The sequence below is a fragment of the Cottoperca gobio genome, chromosome 13 (genome assembly GCF_900634415.1).
Source record: "Cottoperca gobio chromosome 13, fCotGob3.1, whole genome shotgun sequence".
NCBI lineage: Eukaryota > Metazoa > Chordata > Actinopteri > Perciformes > Bovichtidae > Cottoperca > Cottoperca gobio.
Genome location: NC_041367.1, coordinates 6,950,460 through 6,967,531, shown reverse-complemented (window position 1 = coordinate 6,967,531; position 17,072 = coordinate 6,950,460). Strand labels below are relative to the sequence as shown.

Here is a 17,072-nt window from a genome sequence, read left to right as displayed (position 1 = left end):
AGGTGTTTTGAGAATTTATTTTCATATACTATCAAATATGCTTCTTTAGAGGTTTACAGACAAAAAAGTGGAATACATCTTACCTTACACTCAGACGACCTCACTTTATCTACCTGAAAGCAGGTCTATCTCCCACTTGATACATAAAACCCCCTACTGCACATCATCAGGTTTTTAAAAGACAAGTCATAACACATTGTCACGTGTAAGAATTATAGAATATGTGGGGGCTGTGATAAACAGGCTATCACATGTCTAAGGAATCCTTAGACATCTAATCCAATCTAATGATAGTATCCAATCAAAAGACGTGGACGTGCTGACGTTATCGTACGCCTGCTAGCTGGCCCCAGTATCCCCAACTCGAAATCTGATTTGTCTCCGTTCACTTTAAGCGACAGGCGCCCGCACTGTTGATTTTGAAGACATTTGTGGAAAAAATATATAAATATTAAATGTATATTCTGATGATGTTTAGGCCAACAGAGAAGGCCTTGCTGGCCCTGACGGCCCACCACTGCTAAGACAATGATTTGCAGTAGAGGGCTAGGGACATGTTGCTGCATGCAATCAGCATCTGTGATGTAGCATGAATTGTCAACGAATTGTAGAGAATACATTTAGTTTTGCCACAATTTAAATCAAGCTTATTTTTGATGAGACCATAAATGTAACAAAAACAGACTGTAGAATAATCAGTGGCATATAAAATAGTGTCATCTGCATAAAAATGTACATTACAATTTGGAGTGCCAGAGATGTTTATATACATGGTGAATATGTACTCTGTACTGAACATGACATCCTGTTTAGTGGTAAACTCCCCTCTCATCTCTCTGCTCAAGCAGCTGAGCTCATTGCACTCACAGAGGCATGCACATTGGCTGAAGGAAAAACTCTTAACATTTACCTGGACTCCCTTCCATCCCCCCAAAGCAAATCATGATTATGAGTCAACAGTTGTCGCACTTATCATAGCTTGCTTCACAGGACCTTGTGGGTTATGGTGAAATAAAGTAGAAGTAATCAGTCAGATTAGCATTTTCTAACAAGTCAAGACAGTTATTGCGTTGATGTGTTGATGCCTGCAATTCAGTCGGATGATTAGTAGTCTTGACTGTCATAAAACATGGTCAGGTGAAAGAATTTTAGAATATGTGGGGGTAATGCTGTGCAGTACAGGGCTAGGAACATGCTGCTGCATGCAATCAGCATATGTGATGTGGCATGCATTGTCAACGAATTGTAGAGAATACATTTAGTTTTGCCAGTTTAAATCAAGCTTATTTTTGATGATGAGACCATAAATGTAACAAAAACAGACTGTATTTTTGCAAAGGCCAGTTTAAGAGAAGAATCAGTAGCATATAAAATAGTGTCATCTGCATAAAAATGTACATTACAATTTGGAGTGCCAGAGATGTTTATATACATGGTGAATAAGAGAGAACCATTAATGAACCCTTGTGGTACCCCTATACCAACCTTAAGCGGACTTGACTTGGAACTGTTAGAAACTACTGTCTGAGACCTACATTAGAGATGGTAATAAAACCATTTTGTGGAGTGGTCATCTATTCTAATTGAAAAATAGTTTTTCCAACAAAATGCAACGATCAACTGAATCAAATGCTTTAGATAAGTCTATGAAAAGTGCAGCACAGTGTTGATTGTCTAAGGCTTCAATAATATTGGTAAATCCATACAATGCAGCTGCAGTAAAATTGAGCTGCGTTGGCTATGAAGAAGCTCGCCTAATCGAGATCATCAGACACGGCAGTCATGCTGAGACGCGAGCCGTCGTGGAAGAAAAGGAGAAAACAGACCAGAGAGAAAAACAGATGCAGATAACAGAGTTCACCATGATACAGGTCGCAAAAGACATGGCCTTGAGTCAGCAACAGCAGCAACATGGAGGAGTGCCTGGCTACAACAGGGGAGGCAGATACACAGGAAAAGGGAAGGAAAAAAAACATACACACACCCTCATGCAATGAAGATAAGCTTGCGCAGCTAACTACACACTCTGATACACACAATCACACATGAACAACATCAGACAATCCTTAGTGCAATTGCATTTTTAAAAGAAGCTAACGAACCAACACCTCAGGATGGCACATATACAAAGTATTCAGCTCAACCATTTAAGATTTTACCCGAAACCAATCTAGTGGTTGGTGGACAGGTTCTTACATTTTTGGTTGGTTCAGGAGCTACACATTCTGTCATTATGAAATCATCTTTATCTCAACCTAAGATGAGCGGCAAATATGTGTATTCCCTGGGCGCATCTGGTCTCACTTAACAAGAAAGATTCACTGTGCCTATACGATGTTCACATGACATAGATGGGGGTAACTTAATGGAAAGCATACTATGTATGGAGAGAAGAAGCAGAGTTGAGAGAAAGAAAGAAAGAGATTCAGTGCGGAAAGCAAAATAAAGGAATGAAGATAAGAAATAACATGCTGATATAACCATTAATTCTCTGTATCCTTCTTTGTCTGAGAAACAATCAAGGAACCCATTCACACTGGATCCCGACCTGGACTCCCTTCCATCCCCCCAACGCTACAGCAACAGCGGCATCAGCAGCCTTACCAGGTCATCCCAACTCCGCATCATGCAGCCCTGAAAACACAATGTCTCCTGAAACCAGCCATTATATGACTAGAAGCCGAGGCCTTAATGGATGATATAGACAATGCTGGGCACTACCCAATGATGGAAGTTCCAGGAATCAACGGTCCAATGTTGGTGTTCAGACCGTGGTCCGACAGAGATATGGAAGAAGCTATGCAGCACATCATCTCCCCCTCTGAGAACTGCCAGAACTTTGAGGCAACTTTCCGCCAGTTTGTAGAAGAATACAGACTTACCACGCTCAAGGTGAGAAGATTGATGTCAAAGTTAGTCAAAGAAAGCTTCCACAAAGTAACCAGAGTTTTCACTGTGGACAGAATGACTCAACAACTGACACCCTTAAGTTATGATGCAGTAAATCATGATTATGAGTCAACAGTTGCTGCACTTATCACAGCTTGCTTCACAGGACCTTGTGGGTTATGGTGAACTCACACTCATTGTTCCTCATGCAGTGTCTCACATTCTCCACACACAGAAAATATCACATTTGTCAGCGCTGGCTGAGATATCACACAACACTACTTGACATGCCTAATATCACTGTTAAACGATGTACTGTGCTTAATCCAGCTACTCTTTTTCCCACTCCTGCAGATGGTGATGAACATGACTGTGTGGCTACTGTTAACCAAGTGTGCACCCCCAGAGTTGGTCTAATTGATATTCCTCTTTCCAACCCGAAGATGGAGCTGTTTGTGGATGGGTCAGCATCTCGTTCACCTGACATGGGCAGTGGTCAAGTGGGTTTTGCAATATGTACTGAACATGACATCCTGTTTAGTGGTAAACTCTCCTCTCATCTCTCTGCTCAAGCAGCTGAGCTCATTGCACTCACAGAGGCATGCACATTGGCTGAAGGTCCAGATTTGCATAAACTAACACCAAAGCACTAACTTCCATATTTGTTCATTTCTTGCCAGAAGGTGATTAATTTTTGAATTGCCACTACAATGTTCAAAACAGATTTAGGGTCGAACGGAGAAGGGGAATTCCTTTTTCAAGGATTTAACAATTTTCCAAAATGCTGAGGCATTTCCAGAGGTATTTGCAATAAAGTAGAAGTAAAAGTCAGATTAGCATTTTCTAACGAGTCAAGACAGTTATTGCGTTGATGTGTTGATGCCTGCAATTCAGTCGGATGATTAGTAGTCTTGACTGTCATAAAACATGGTCACGTGTAAGAATTATAGAATATGTGGGGGCTGTGATAAACAGGCTATCACATGTCTAAGGAATCCTTAGACATCTAATCCAATCTAATGATAGTATCCAATCAAAAGACGTGGACGTGCTGACGTTATCGTACGCCTGCTAGCTGGCCCCAGTATCCCCAACTCGAAATCTGATTTGTCTCCGTTCACTTTAAGCGACAGGCGCCCGCACTGTTGATTTTGAAGACATTTGTGGAAAAAATATATAAATATTAAATGTATATTCTGATGATGTTTAGGCCAGCAGAGAAGGCCTTGCTGGCCCTGACGGCCCACCACTGCTAAGACAATGATTTGCAGTAGAGGGCTAGGGACATGTTGCTGCATGCAATCAGCATCTGTGATGTAGCATGAATTGTCAACGAATTGTAGAGAATACATTTAGTTTTGCCACAATTTAAATCAAGCTTATTTTTGATGAGACCATAAATGTAACAAAAACAGACTGTAGAATAATCAGTGGCATATAAAATAGTGTCATCTGCATAAAAATGTACATTACAATTTGGAGTGCCAGAGATGTTTATATACATGGTGAATATGTACTCTGTACTGAACATGACATCCTGTTTAGTGGTAAACTCCCCTCTCATCTCTCTGCTCAAGCAGCTGAGCTCATTGCACTCACAGAGGCATGCACATTGCAAGACAGTTATTGCGTTGATGTGTTGATGCCTGCAATTCAGTCGGATGATTAGTAGTCTTGACTGTCATAAAACATGGTCAGGTGAAAGAATTTTAGAATATGTGGGGGCCGTGATACACAGGTTATCAGTTACCTGAAGACAATGCTGTGCAGTACAGGGCTAGGAACATGCTGCTGCATGCAATCAGCATATGTGATGTGGCATGAATTGCCAACAGCAGTGCAGGGATTCATTCTGCATGATCAATTAAAACAGTACACAGTTTTGGATTAACCTTCAAGACAAAGAGTCTATAAACCTGATAAATATTTATGTCTGAATAATCACGTCTGAGTTTTTTGTTTTACGTGCATATTTTGTGCGTCACAATTGTCTCATAGCAACCACAGGATATCTACTGCCAGAGAAATATGTGGAATCTTCCCTCTTCAATGATGAAGAGCAATTCATTTTCCAGAGGGCATTTACAGATACCTAATTAGTAAATGCCAAATCTGTTTTACTCTTGTATTCATACATTTTACACAGACAAAAGGGATTTGCTTACACTTTTTATTTTTTGTGATCATATTAATATTTTTACCATATTAAATTATTCCTTAATCTGTCTACTGAATACTTGATGATTGTAAGCTTGTTATTTCAACATTTAAAAAAGTATATATTATCATGTGAGATAATATCATCTCTGGTCTTTCATAGTTAAGGATAGATACTTATATAATTTATATAACATTATCTTCAAGATTACAGATAGTCCCTTGATCCAGCCGTTGAAGCCTTGGATTTTGACCTTCGCCACAAATTGTGCCGCCAGTAAATACCTCAACAATTTTAGAGAATACTTTTGTTGAATTTTTAAACCTGGTAGACTAAGAATGATCCAGCTACTGCTGGACACATCTCGGGATTTCTCTCTCACCCTCTAAGCCCCCTTTACAATATAAACAACTTTATTTCTTTGGACCCACACACTTTACATCTTGCATAACTTACTGTAGCGCTCTATTACTCTTTTAATATTGATTCAAATGTGGCACTATAGTAAGAAATTAATCAAGTTTCACACTGTTGTCAACATGGTGCATGTAACAGCTTTATGAATAACACATCCCTTATTATTATTATTCAAACACAAATCAATGAATACAAATAAAGAGAGGGATAAAATATCCATTTATTTGTGTCTTTTAATTGACAGTAAAGGAAAATATCAATTGTGGAAAACTGGAAAACAAGTGTCAGCCTCAAGTATATAGTGTAACATTTAACATCTTAAGAGCAAATGATCCATCTATGAAAGACACAGTTTACCGATCCACAAAAGAAACATCTAAAAATCTGTAAAGGTATTATAATTATATGACCCTGAAAGAAGACCCGAGATTACCCTGATAGATTACCCTAGATTTTGTTTTGTATTTAAATATGTGAAGTCAATGACAACGTTAACATTATTATTGTTGCTGAAAAAGATTTAAAGCTGCTATGATCAACATTTGTATATTAACAATGGGCCAAATGACTGCGTAAGTGAAAGGAGTTGCTCATCGTGATGAACCCAAAGAGAAAACGATCACCCGACTCTACAACTCCTCAGCTCTACGCAGTGTCAGCTCACAGGATTGATTTTACAACCAACCAGCAGTATTATACTGCTTTAAATTGGACATTTACTTTTAGAGCAGTGTTACTCATTGCGGCTCGCCAAGCTTTAATTGGTGGCTCGCGTGGCAGTGGGCTAAATAAAGGGGTGATAGATATGACTGCAGTCAATACAGATATTTCATAAAAACACACAAAACAAGCAGGGCTATTACATATAACCCATTAAAACAGTGTCTGCTCTATTAGCCTACAAATAATAATAAAATAATTGATCATAATAATTGATGAAAGATGCAAATATAGACCAGAAACAAGATATTTAAACTTGCTCGGCCGACACTGACTCACTGCCAGTTTTGGCGGTCTATCAGCACTACAATGAATGTGCTCTTGAACGGGTAGATAGTATAGAAATAAATAAACTTAAGGTTATTAAAAATGTTATCATAAGCATGCTTACGAATACGGACATTTGCTAAAAAAATTAAAATAGTTTATATCGCTAAATTGGAGGATACTACGACCAACCTAACTTAACCTAACTTAACTGAGGCATCTTTTGAGATCGCATGGATTTTGGCTCGGGCAAAAAAACCTTCTCAGACTCAAATTGTGAAACACTACTTTTTAGCTTCAGCATTAATATTGTTTGCAGTTTGACAACATCATCCCAGTATTAAGATAAAACTGCTTTTATTGAATGTATTGGTTCGCTGCATTGCATATTGTATGTTCTGGGTGGAATGACAGACTAATAAGCAGACGTGCTTTTTATGACTGGATGTAGCTTTTCATACTTTGCGGTAAAAGTGGCTCTCCTATTGACTGTCCTATCAATGTGGCTCTCACCTAAAACATAGTGAAGACTACTGTTTTAAAGGAACGAGGATTTAGAATTAGAAGTGTAATGTAAATATTTTTAGTTTGTTATAAAGAATATTGATATGCTTTTACTTTGACGGTGTTGATAAACTAACACCCCATCTCTCTGCATTTTAATCAGCTGCAGTCTGAAGTTCAGCCATATTGGACCATGGGGTGGTCAGTCCAGGGAGGCAGGTTGTAGAGTTTCTCCTCAGTGGCTCTTTCAATGGGCCAGCCCCAGGCCTTAAAGAATCCACACAGGTTCATCCCCACAGTCTGGGAGAAAGTCTCAGCATACAGGTTCATCTTCCCATCGTTGTCGTTGGGAAAGTTGCTCATCTTGTGGTAGGCAGCAAATACCTTCTTAAAGGCATCCCAGCCAAACTTATCTTGGAGCTACATGGAAAGAGAAAGCAGTAAAGGAAAATGTAAAAAAAAAAAAAAAAAAAGTAATGTTCTCTCATTTTTCAATCACCATTTCAATTTGGTGTGTAATGAACATTAAAGCCTCAGTGGGTCAAATGGGGCTGGAGACGTTCAGTTTTATTAGAGTTCAAACACGAAGGGATAGAACACTATGTTGTTTGTTTTTCAAATTATTTGTGCCAACGAGCTAGAGACATGAAACTCTCCCCCATAACTGGAAATGATGTGTGAATCCTTCACAAGAAATGGAAATTGGCTCCTACAAATTGAAATTAAGACAACACTCAACTCATGATTAGACCTTTGGATTAAGAAAAAGGAAGGACTAGGATAGAACTCCAATTTGACTTTTTAATATTGCCATACCATGTGGCACCGTGACACAATATTAAGAAATCATTTGTCAAATAGTGACACGTGGAGTGTGCAATTATTGTTGTATTGTGTGCGTCACATATTGGTTCATAACACAAGACGTACTTGTAAAATTTGAGATGAGCGCACAGACTTCTTTTTAGACAGATTTAGGTATTAAATCTAGCAAAGAGGAGCTTGGTGATTGGCGTCCTCATGTCGAAGTGTCCTTGGGCAGGACAGATTGTGTGTGGATGAATGAGTGAACGAGAGGGCAATTGTAAAGCGCTTTGTCTGTTAAGGTAGAAAAGAGCTACATAAATGAATGATACCATATTTTAGATAGATCATGGTCAACATATTTTGAGTATTTGAAAAAAATACAATATCTTCTTACAAATGGTTTGAACCTAGAGTTGCAGCTTGCAGATGTATTATACATTACATATGTACATATATACATTTTTTGCCTTATATAGTATAATATACAATACACTTAATATACAGTAAGTCTCTCTCACCTGCATGTATGTCTCCAGGGCCACCCACATGCTCCAGCTGCTGAGTTTATTGCCCCCCTTTGCATACTCCTTAGCTCGACCGTTTCTCTTTTCTAAAGTCATCGCTGGGTGAGCCTGCATTGAACAAGATGAAATAATATGATTGTTTGTTTGTGACATCTGGTGATATGAAAAATATGTCATAATACATTTCAAGACCAGGTCTTTCTGGACATTGGTCTCAGTTGTTTTGTAAAAATAAAAACTCATCTACTCCACCTTTTCCCTGTTGATCCCCAGCACCTCTTCATGCACATACACTGACCACAGATTGCATGTACACTCTGTGGTGTGTGGTCGGAACTCCCAGCAGCTTCTCTGTTGGTTGTGTCCCATTTCATGAATGGGCCCCCACAGGCCTTTAGTCCGAATATTGTCAGTGCTGACCATCTCAGCTGCCGTGGACCTGTGTGTCATGATAGGATAACCTGCATGCATCCAACCTGGATAGAGAAAAATCAGAAAAACAAATATTATAGGAACTCTAAATTGCCCGTAGGTGTAAAGGTTATTGTGGCAGCGGGGTGTAGTCACGGCGCCGTCTGCTGGGGAGAGTCGGGAGTGGCTCAGCTGGGGATCAGATAGCTGGACAGAATCAGATAATCAGCAACACTATACAGGACTGTCTCAGAAAATTAGAATATTGTGATAGGAAGTTCTTTATTTTATGTAATGCAATTAAAAAAACAAAAATGTCATGCATTCTGGATTCATTACAAATCAACTGAAATATTGCAAGCCTTTTATTATTTTAATATTGCTGATTATGGCATACAGCTTAAGAAAACTCAAATATCCTATCTCTAAATATTAGAATATCATGAAAAAGTATACTAGTAGGGTGTTCAACGAATCACTTGAATCGTCTAATTAACTCGAAACACCTGCAAGGGTTTCCTGAGCCTTGAAAAACACTCAGCTTGGTTCAGTAAACTAAATCACAAGTATGGGGAAGACTGCTGATCTGACTGCTGTCCAGAGGACCATCATTGACACCCTCCATCAGGAGGATAAGACACAAAAAGAAATGTCTCAAAGAGCAAGCTGTTCACAGAGTGCAGTTTCAAGCACATCAAAAGTCTGTTGGAAGGGGGAAATGTGGCAGGAAACGCTGCACAACCAAGAGAGATGACCGCAGCCTTAACAGCATTGTGAAGAAGAGTCGCTTCCAGAATTTGGGGGAGCTTCAAAGACAGTGGACTGAAGCTGGAGTCCAGGTATCAAAAGACACTGTTCACAGACGTGTCCGGGAAATGGGCTACAATAGCCGTATTCCCATGGTCAAGCCACTTCTGAACTCAAGACAACGGAAGAAGCGTCTGACTTGGGCTATGGAAAAGAAGCACTGGACAGTTGCAGAGTGGTCCAAAGTCCTCTTTTCAGACGAAAGCAAGTTTTGTATTTCATTTGGAAGTCAAGGCGCCAGAGTCTGGAGAAAGGCTGGAGAGGAGCAAAATCCAAGTTGCTTGAAATCCAGTGTGAAGTTCCCACAGTCAGCGATGGTTTGGGGAGCCATGTCAGCTGCTGGTGTTGGTCCACTGTGTTTCATCAAGCCCAGAGTAAATGCAGCTGTGTACCAAGAGATTTTAGAGCACTACATGCTTCCGTCTGCTGAAAAGCTCTATGGAGATGAGGAATTCATTTTCCAGCATGATCTGGCACCTGCCCACAGTGCCAAAACCACCAGTAACTGGTGTACTGACCATGGCATTACTGTCCTCGATTGGCCTGCCAATTCCCCTGACCTGAACCCCATAGAGAATATGTGGGGTATTGTGAAGAAGAAGCTGAAAGACACCAGACCCAACAATGCTAATGAGCTAAAGGCCGCTATTGAAGCATCCTGGGCATCCATAACACCTCAGCAATGCCACAGGCTGATTGCCTCCATGCCACGCCGCATTGATGCAGTAATCCGTGCAAAAGGATTCCCAACCAAGTACTGAGTGCATTAATGGACATTTTCAAATGTTTGATTTTGTTTTGCTGTTATAAATCTTTTTTTTTACTTGGTCTGAGGAACTATTCTAATTTTTTGAGATAGGATTTTTGAGTTTTCTTAAGCTGTAAGCCATAATCAGCAATATTAAAATAATAAAAGGCTTGCAATATTTCAGTTGATTTGTAATGAATCCAGAATGCATGACATTTTTGTTTTTTTAATTGCATTACAGAAAATAAAGAACTTTATCACAATATTCTAATTTTCAGGAGACAATCCTGTATAAGCATGATGGTAACCTGGTTCTGTTCTCTTGCAGTAGACTGGGTCCTGGAGGGCCGATAAGAGAGGCTTACGGCTACACCGCACTGAAAACATCTGAGCTCATCCTGGGCGGATGACCACACCCCACTGCCACAGTTAACTGTCTGATTGTGTTAATTCTGTGATAGAGGCGTACCATGCCTCTCCCACAGTGCGAGTTGGGACAGGCTCCATCTTTTGGGGACTCTCAACAGGATGAGCAAAGAAGAAACAGGCAGTGTCACAGCCAAACACACTTACCATGGGAAATCTGCACATCTGTTACAAAGCGTTCTTTGCGAGGAAATTTGTGTGGAATGACAGCCAGATCTGCAATGGCCTTCATGATGTCATCCCACAGAGCTGCCAACTCATCAGGGCGCTCCAGCTCTCGAACAACATCTGATGGTACAGTGAGGATGATGTTGTCAAACTCCAACTCTGCCCAGGGTGAGGGAGCTGTGCGCAGCAACGACCAAGCAGCTGGTGTTGTCTCACCTGAAGAGAAAAGAAGGGTGGATGTATAAAAGAACGGAGCTACTTCTTTAGTTTCTTTTCATACATGTTAATAGACACCTGATACACTAAAATTATTTTTACTTTAATTGTCCCAGCACACAAGTGATGTTTGATGACAACTAATGAGATTGCATTACATTTTGAACAAGATGTTCTTACTTATAATGTCCTGAATCCTAAAAACAACCGTATTTATTCCTAAACGCCTTATATAATACACACCTGCCGTTTACAACCACCTGGATACACACATTAGCAGACACATACGACAGTGTCACCCACCAAAGACTCACCAGATTTATAATATGGCGCAGGTACAGCCATCTGTACTGTGACCTCTAGCCCCTCTACTTGTGTTTTGGGTGGAGCCACAAGGTAAATGAGCCCCCCCCACAGGTTCCACACCTGCATCATTTGTGAGGTTACAGGAAATCGCTCATGAACACTTGGTGCTCTCTTTAACTCTGCATTTTTCAGAGAGTCTGTTTGACAGCCTATCTGGATCTGAGGAAGACATAGAATATGTGTTACTGATTGTAAGTGTAGTTTGTACTATAAATAAAAGGATGATTAATTTTGCCGCAGCAATGGGATAAGGTTAGGTGACTTGTGTGTGCTATGGCGGCAGCGGCGCATGAAGATGCAGTGGCCAGTAGCTCCCATGAACTTTGCTACTTATTTGTTTTTATTGTTTGTCTTTTCTTCTCAGTACATATGGTGGCCTATATGACAGAGATAGACTCCTCAATATCGGAGAAGGAAGCGTGGGGATTGGAAAAAGTGCAGCGGACATTGAGACAATCCACACAGTCAGACCAGCCACCAAGGGCGGAGTGACCGCCCCAGGAGGAGAGAGAGGAGATGGAAGCTAAGCTAACCCAGCTAGGACATGAGGCTATTCCACTACCGAGCTATTGTGTCGGGCGGGTCGCAGGACTCTGGTGGGACAAGAGGAGGCGGACTCTGTGTTTACATCAATGATGCATCAAAGTTGATGGACAACGTTTCCCTGATGATGAATTTTTTATATTAAAGACACCGGCCATTTTATCTGCCCAAAGAATTCACTGTTGTTCACTGTTGTTGCTTTGTCCTGGTTTTCTTGTGTAGCATAAATGGACTACTCTACAACTGCATTTCGTTGTGCAACCCTATGTTTGCATAATGTCAATAAATGATCCTTGATCCTAGAATCCAAGACGTTGGGGGTGGGGACAGGGGCATGCATTGGGTGAGCTGGACCTCCACTGAGCACAACATTAACATAAAAACAATTAACTCAAGTTTGTGTACAGCACCTTCCATTCTTTGTTGACAATCTCTGCTGGCAGGGCCATGTAGGTCTTCATACCAGGAGAGAGATACAGACCTGTACTGATCCACTCCTCCCCTCCTGAAACAAAGATTATACTCAGTGATATCTACATGTATAACATTTTAAAATACACATTTCACCTTTTTCCTTCTTAACAGTGAGGTCTGTAGATTAGTGCAATGTAACAAACATTACTGCAAAATAAAAAATTCAGCTTTGCACACAAATTATGTCAAGAAATAACAAGCGTGCACATACTGTATGTAAGTTGAACTCATAAACAGATTACATATTCGTTCTAATCAACGAGTTCTTACCCGCTGTGTTAACATTTATGTTGATTTTGTGGTTATAGACAACTGGCATCAAGGGGTTATGTTGGATGAGGTAGGGCAGGAGAGCATCAGGATTTGGGCAAACCTTATATACCTCTGGCGCCACAATGATGAGGAGGTGGTCTTTGGGACTAGTCACAGGGCAGCTCTCACACACCTTGAAAGAACATTTATTACTAAAGATGTTGCTGTAACACATCTGAATGGTTGTCAGATGTGTGCTTGGAATGTTTTATAAAGCTTTCATTTGATTTTGTCTACTCACCTGAGGCATGCCTGACTTCATCACGATATCGGTGAGGGTGGACACGACCTGTGTATAGGACGAGCAGTTGTGAGCCTTCATCTTCAAGTAGGATGCACAGTCCTTGCCCAGCTTTTTAAGGTGTTCCTCCTCATGTTTGCTAAGCTTTTCGCCTTGGGATACATGACAAGCGAAGCGGTGAAGAAGGTGGCGGAAGTGGTAGGTGTCTTTGATGGCCTGGTTAGGCACGGGGGCCTTGTGTAAACCTCCAGGGATTGTTTCTCTCAACAGGCTCAAGCCCATTGTGTTCAGGATATGGTTCCCTGAAAGACATTCAGGCAACGTTACATAAAGCAGTAGCCGGACTCGTCACCAGATTGTCCTCAGTGCCTGCATCACTTCCTCGCCAGCTGCAGTACATATGATAAATGATATATACTTATATATATGGCAAATCAGCCAGAGAGCTCATCTGACTCCTAGTGTATGCCATTTGGAGGATCACTGGATCTTCCATTGTTCACATAAACAGCCTGAACCCCCCCAAAAAATAAAATCACATTTCTTTACAGCTGCCCAGTGATCCAACCTTCCCTTAGCCCAGTGTCTTCCTGCTGGCAAGCACTAAGCGGGCATTCAGACCAAAAATAGCCCCGTGTTAAAAAAGACTGCGTTGGTGGGGGCTTGTTTAAGGTACTGGTGAGAGAAATCCTCACTAAATTAGCCTTTCTAATCAAAAGGTTACACTGGGTCCGTTTGTCTGACCGAGAACTCTGGAGGTCCCTTGTTGATGGCCTATACTCCAGGAAGGGTGTCAGGCATAAGTAAGTGTGTAAGTTTGTCTGGAACATGTCTGTTCTAAGCCTGAGTTTCTTAGTTCTTCGCAGTAGCCCATTCTATACACTTTTTAGAATTACCTAGATTATTATAATCTAGATTTGGACCCCTATGCTTATTCCTGTGCACCACCCTTACCTCCATCCTGTGTTTATGACTGAAAATGTCTTCCTCACATAGCAATGTGGAATTCATTGTGTGGGGATGTACCTGTTGCAATTTTGAATTGTGCCTGAAGAGTCATTGCCAAGGACATTATCACACCAGCACACGCATTCAGACAGTATTACCTGGAATATGCTTGACATGCATTATGTTATATTATCATGGGATGAACTGGGCAGTATATAATACAATGATGGTGATGCATTGCCATACCTGGGAAATCTGTTACTTCGTTTTTCCCTGGGTGTGACTGTGCCCAGTACCAGGCATGTCCGCCAATCAGTAGGCCTCCTCCCTCCGCCACAAAGTCTCGGATTTCCTCCATATGATTATCACTGTACGCTGTGCAGACAAATACACTCAGGTCGTCCCTGAAGTCTGTCTTCTCACACTTTAACCCTGATATGCCGAGAGGTTTGGGGGCATTATTTGCAACACCAACGACCCCCTGCCGGCCTTCATCCAGCCAATGAATGGCATTGTTCCAAAATGGAGCCAGTGTCTGTGTTGAAGGCAGGTATTACAAGAAAGGCAGTAGTTTGTTAATCACATAAAAACATTTGGCAGATAAGCACACATCTCATTATTTAGTACGCTGCAGACATCAACTGCTGGTGGGCAGAAGTTAATATATTACACTTATTTGCTTATAAGTCACTTATTCTGTGCTCATTATGAAGGCAGCATTTTTAAACTGAGTGAGGTTAATGTAAACTCTACCTCTCGTCTCAGAAATCCTTCATGTGAAACCACAATGACCCGTCCCTGCCCATAGTAGGCTCCTGCGAGGAACGTCTGTCCATTGGCGTTGGTTCCAATAGGAAAGGCGAGCGAGCCATGAACCAGAATCTCAGAAGCTATTGATGGACCCTGGATGTCAAACTCCGAAACCCCCTCAAGTAAGAACTCCAAGTCGTCCTCAAAATCCTTTCCGATTCTGTATTTGAAAGGGGGAAGAGGAAAAGGAAACATAGACGCCAACTTTGTGGGTAAGCCTATCAATTAAGAGGATCAGTCACATAAAAGAAAATAGATTTTTGTTTCTTAATCAAAATCTTTGACGAGCAAATGTTGTTTCTGTATGAATGTCTGATAACAAACAGTAAGTACAACCATATGTTGTGAATTACACAGTACACTTTTACAATACTTTTACTTTTGGAATTTGAACGTTTTCTTTTGGATATATAAAAGTCAGGAAAAACATTGGTGCATGGTCAGAGTCAGTCCGGGAAGAGCACAGATTTATGGGACCATTAGGTCACAAACACATCCTGACAAACAATTAAAAGATTAAAAGTTGTCACTTTGGAAAGTAGAACCTTTCTAAATGTGCGATAAAAGAGAAGTACAGTACACACTTACACGACAGCCATCCAGGAGGATGGGATCTGAGGGTAGACAGGCAGGCACTCTGTCTCAGCCTGATGCTTAGAGAAGTAAATCCCTGTTACACCACACACCTTATTCCCCTCAAACTGAAGCAGTGTGTTCTCCTTCGGGTGCATTGAAGCCCAATTCCACGCCTGCCCTGCTATCAGAATTCCACCTCCAGCTTTCAGAAATGCCAAAAGATCTTTCACTTCTCCACCCACGCTGTAGGCATCTGTCACATACACACCAACATCCCGACTGTCACCAAAGGCCCCCCCAACTTTGGCTTGGAAGCTGGATTTGCTGAGGTTATCAGCGACTGCCTTGACCTTATTGTGGACCCCCACAGACAGGTTGTCAGATCCATCTCCTCTCAGCCAGGTCAGAGCGTTCTCTACCAGAGCAGGAAAAGTGGTCAGGTATCCCTCATGACCCAGGACCACAATCCTTCCACGGCCGTACAGAGAGGCTGCCATCAGGACCTGGCCTCGGCTGTTCATCGCTAAAGGAAAGGCATGGTCTCCAGTCAGCACAAGGTCACTGGGAACACAGGGGACACGGAGGTCCAGCTCTTTCAAGCCTCTCATCAGGGACATGTAGGCATCTTCATGCTGATTTTGGATGGGCTGGTTGGACATGGTGGATCTCTGCTGCTGTTGTGTCAGTTGGTTGTCCTGCGGTAAAAGAAATAGCCAACTGAGAATAAAACAAAAGAGAACGTTCTACTGATGGCTAATGTGTTACACTTTTATACAAATCAAATTTCAACAACAAAGTCTCAAAACAAACACTACCTAAAAGCAAAAAGTTCTGTTTTTTTTACCTGAAAGTCAAGTCTTTCTGCTTGTATTATCAGACAGTTTTCCAGGAAGGCATTCCACCAATGATACTATCTAACAGGAGGAAATAATAATGAGTGAGAACAGCATTGAGCATTTCAGGAGAAATGACAATACGAGGAACAACTTCAGTGAGCACAGCCCTGTGATCAAACATCAGTGGATGACAACTCCAATCTGTCAATACTCTCAGTGTGTGAATATTTAACAGCTCATGTGGTTTTAAACGGAGATACACCCTGGATTAGCCTGTTTTAGAAACCTGTTTATCATGTCGGTGCAAGTCAATATTTGTGGAAGTTGAGAGGGCAGCCCATTGGGGCTTTGCAATAAACCAATAAGCCCATCTTTTGTTTCTTTAAAAAAATGTATAAAGCTTTTAAATGATTAATTAAATGATAGTTTGAGTTTCTTGTTATGTAACATGTAAATTGTGACTAAAAAGTTATAAAACAATGTATATGTAACATACAGCCTGCTCCACTGGAATATGTTTTAAGCATATTCTATGATGCCTCTAAAAAAAAACAAAAAACAACCAGCCTACACAATTAAAAAACATGTTTTCCTATTTTCTACGTGTGTCTTGTTTTAGGTTTCTTCTTCGAGTCTTGTCTGACCGACAGGGTGGAGGAGTAATTATGTGCGTCACTGCCTAACCTCCTTCAAATGTACAAGAAATAACGTTTTTGCTATCACCAAAAACGAAATTAATAAAAAAACATCTACTTTACCGTGCAGGCTTCTCCTTCGTTAACATTACGTTACAATATTAACCAACAAAGAAGTATAAGACTATGCCATATGGTATGGAATGCCGGAAGGAAAGGAAAAGTCACAAGCGGAACCTTCAAGTGGATCACGTTTCCAAACGAGTATA

General features: G+C 40.9%; 1 protein-coding gene across 2 annotated transcripts; it reads right to left on the bottom strand.

Annotated features, from left to right (window-relative positions):
* Positions 1 to 6,371: 6,371 nt before the first annotated feature.
* On the bottom strand, positions 6,372 to 17,065 carry LOC115017380 (TRPM8 channel-associated factor homolog). Of its 2 annotated transcripts, none has more exons than XM_029445750.1 (13): positions 16,927 to 17,065; positions 16,177 to 16,246; positions 15,345 to 16,027; positions 14,700 to 14,916; positions 14,193 to 14,481; positions 12,999 to 13,300; positions 12,716 to 12,890; positions 12,382 to 12,476; positions 11,377 to 11,587; positions 10,826 to 11,062; positions 8,539 to 8,762; positions 8,281 to 8,394; positions 6,372 to 7,375 (listed from the first exon to the last, which is right to left on the bottom strand). In XM_029445750.1, the coding sequence occupies exons 3-13, from the start codon at positions 15,989 to 15,991 to the stop codon at positions 7,133 to 7,135; spliced, it is 2,754 nt and encodes a 917-aa protein (XP_029301610.1). In that variant the 5' UTR covers positions 15,992 to 16,027; positions 16,177 to 16,246; positions 16,927 to 17,065; the 3' UTR covers positions 6,372 to 7,132. The 2 variants fall into 2 exon arrangements, with proteins under 2 accessions (XP_029301610.1, XP_029301611.1); XM_029445751.1 differs by having other exon boundaries at positions 16,177 to 16,242; positions 16,927 to 17,047.
* Between the last annotated feature and the right edge of the window lie 7 nt (positions 17,066 to 17,072).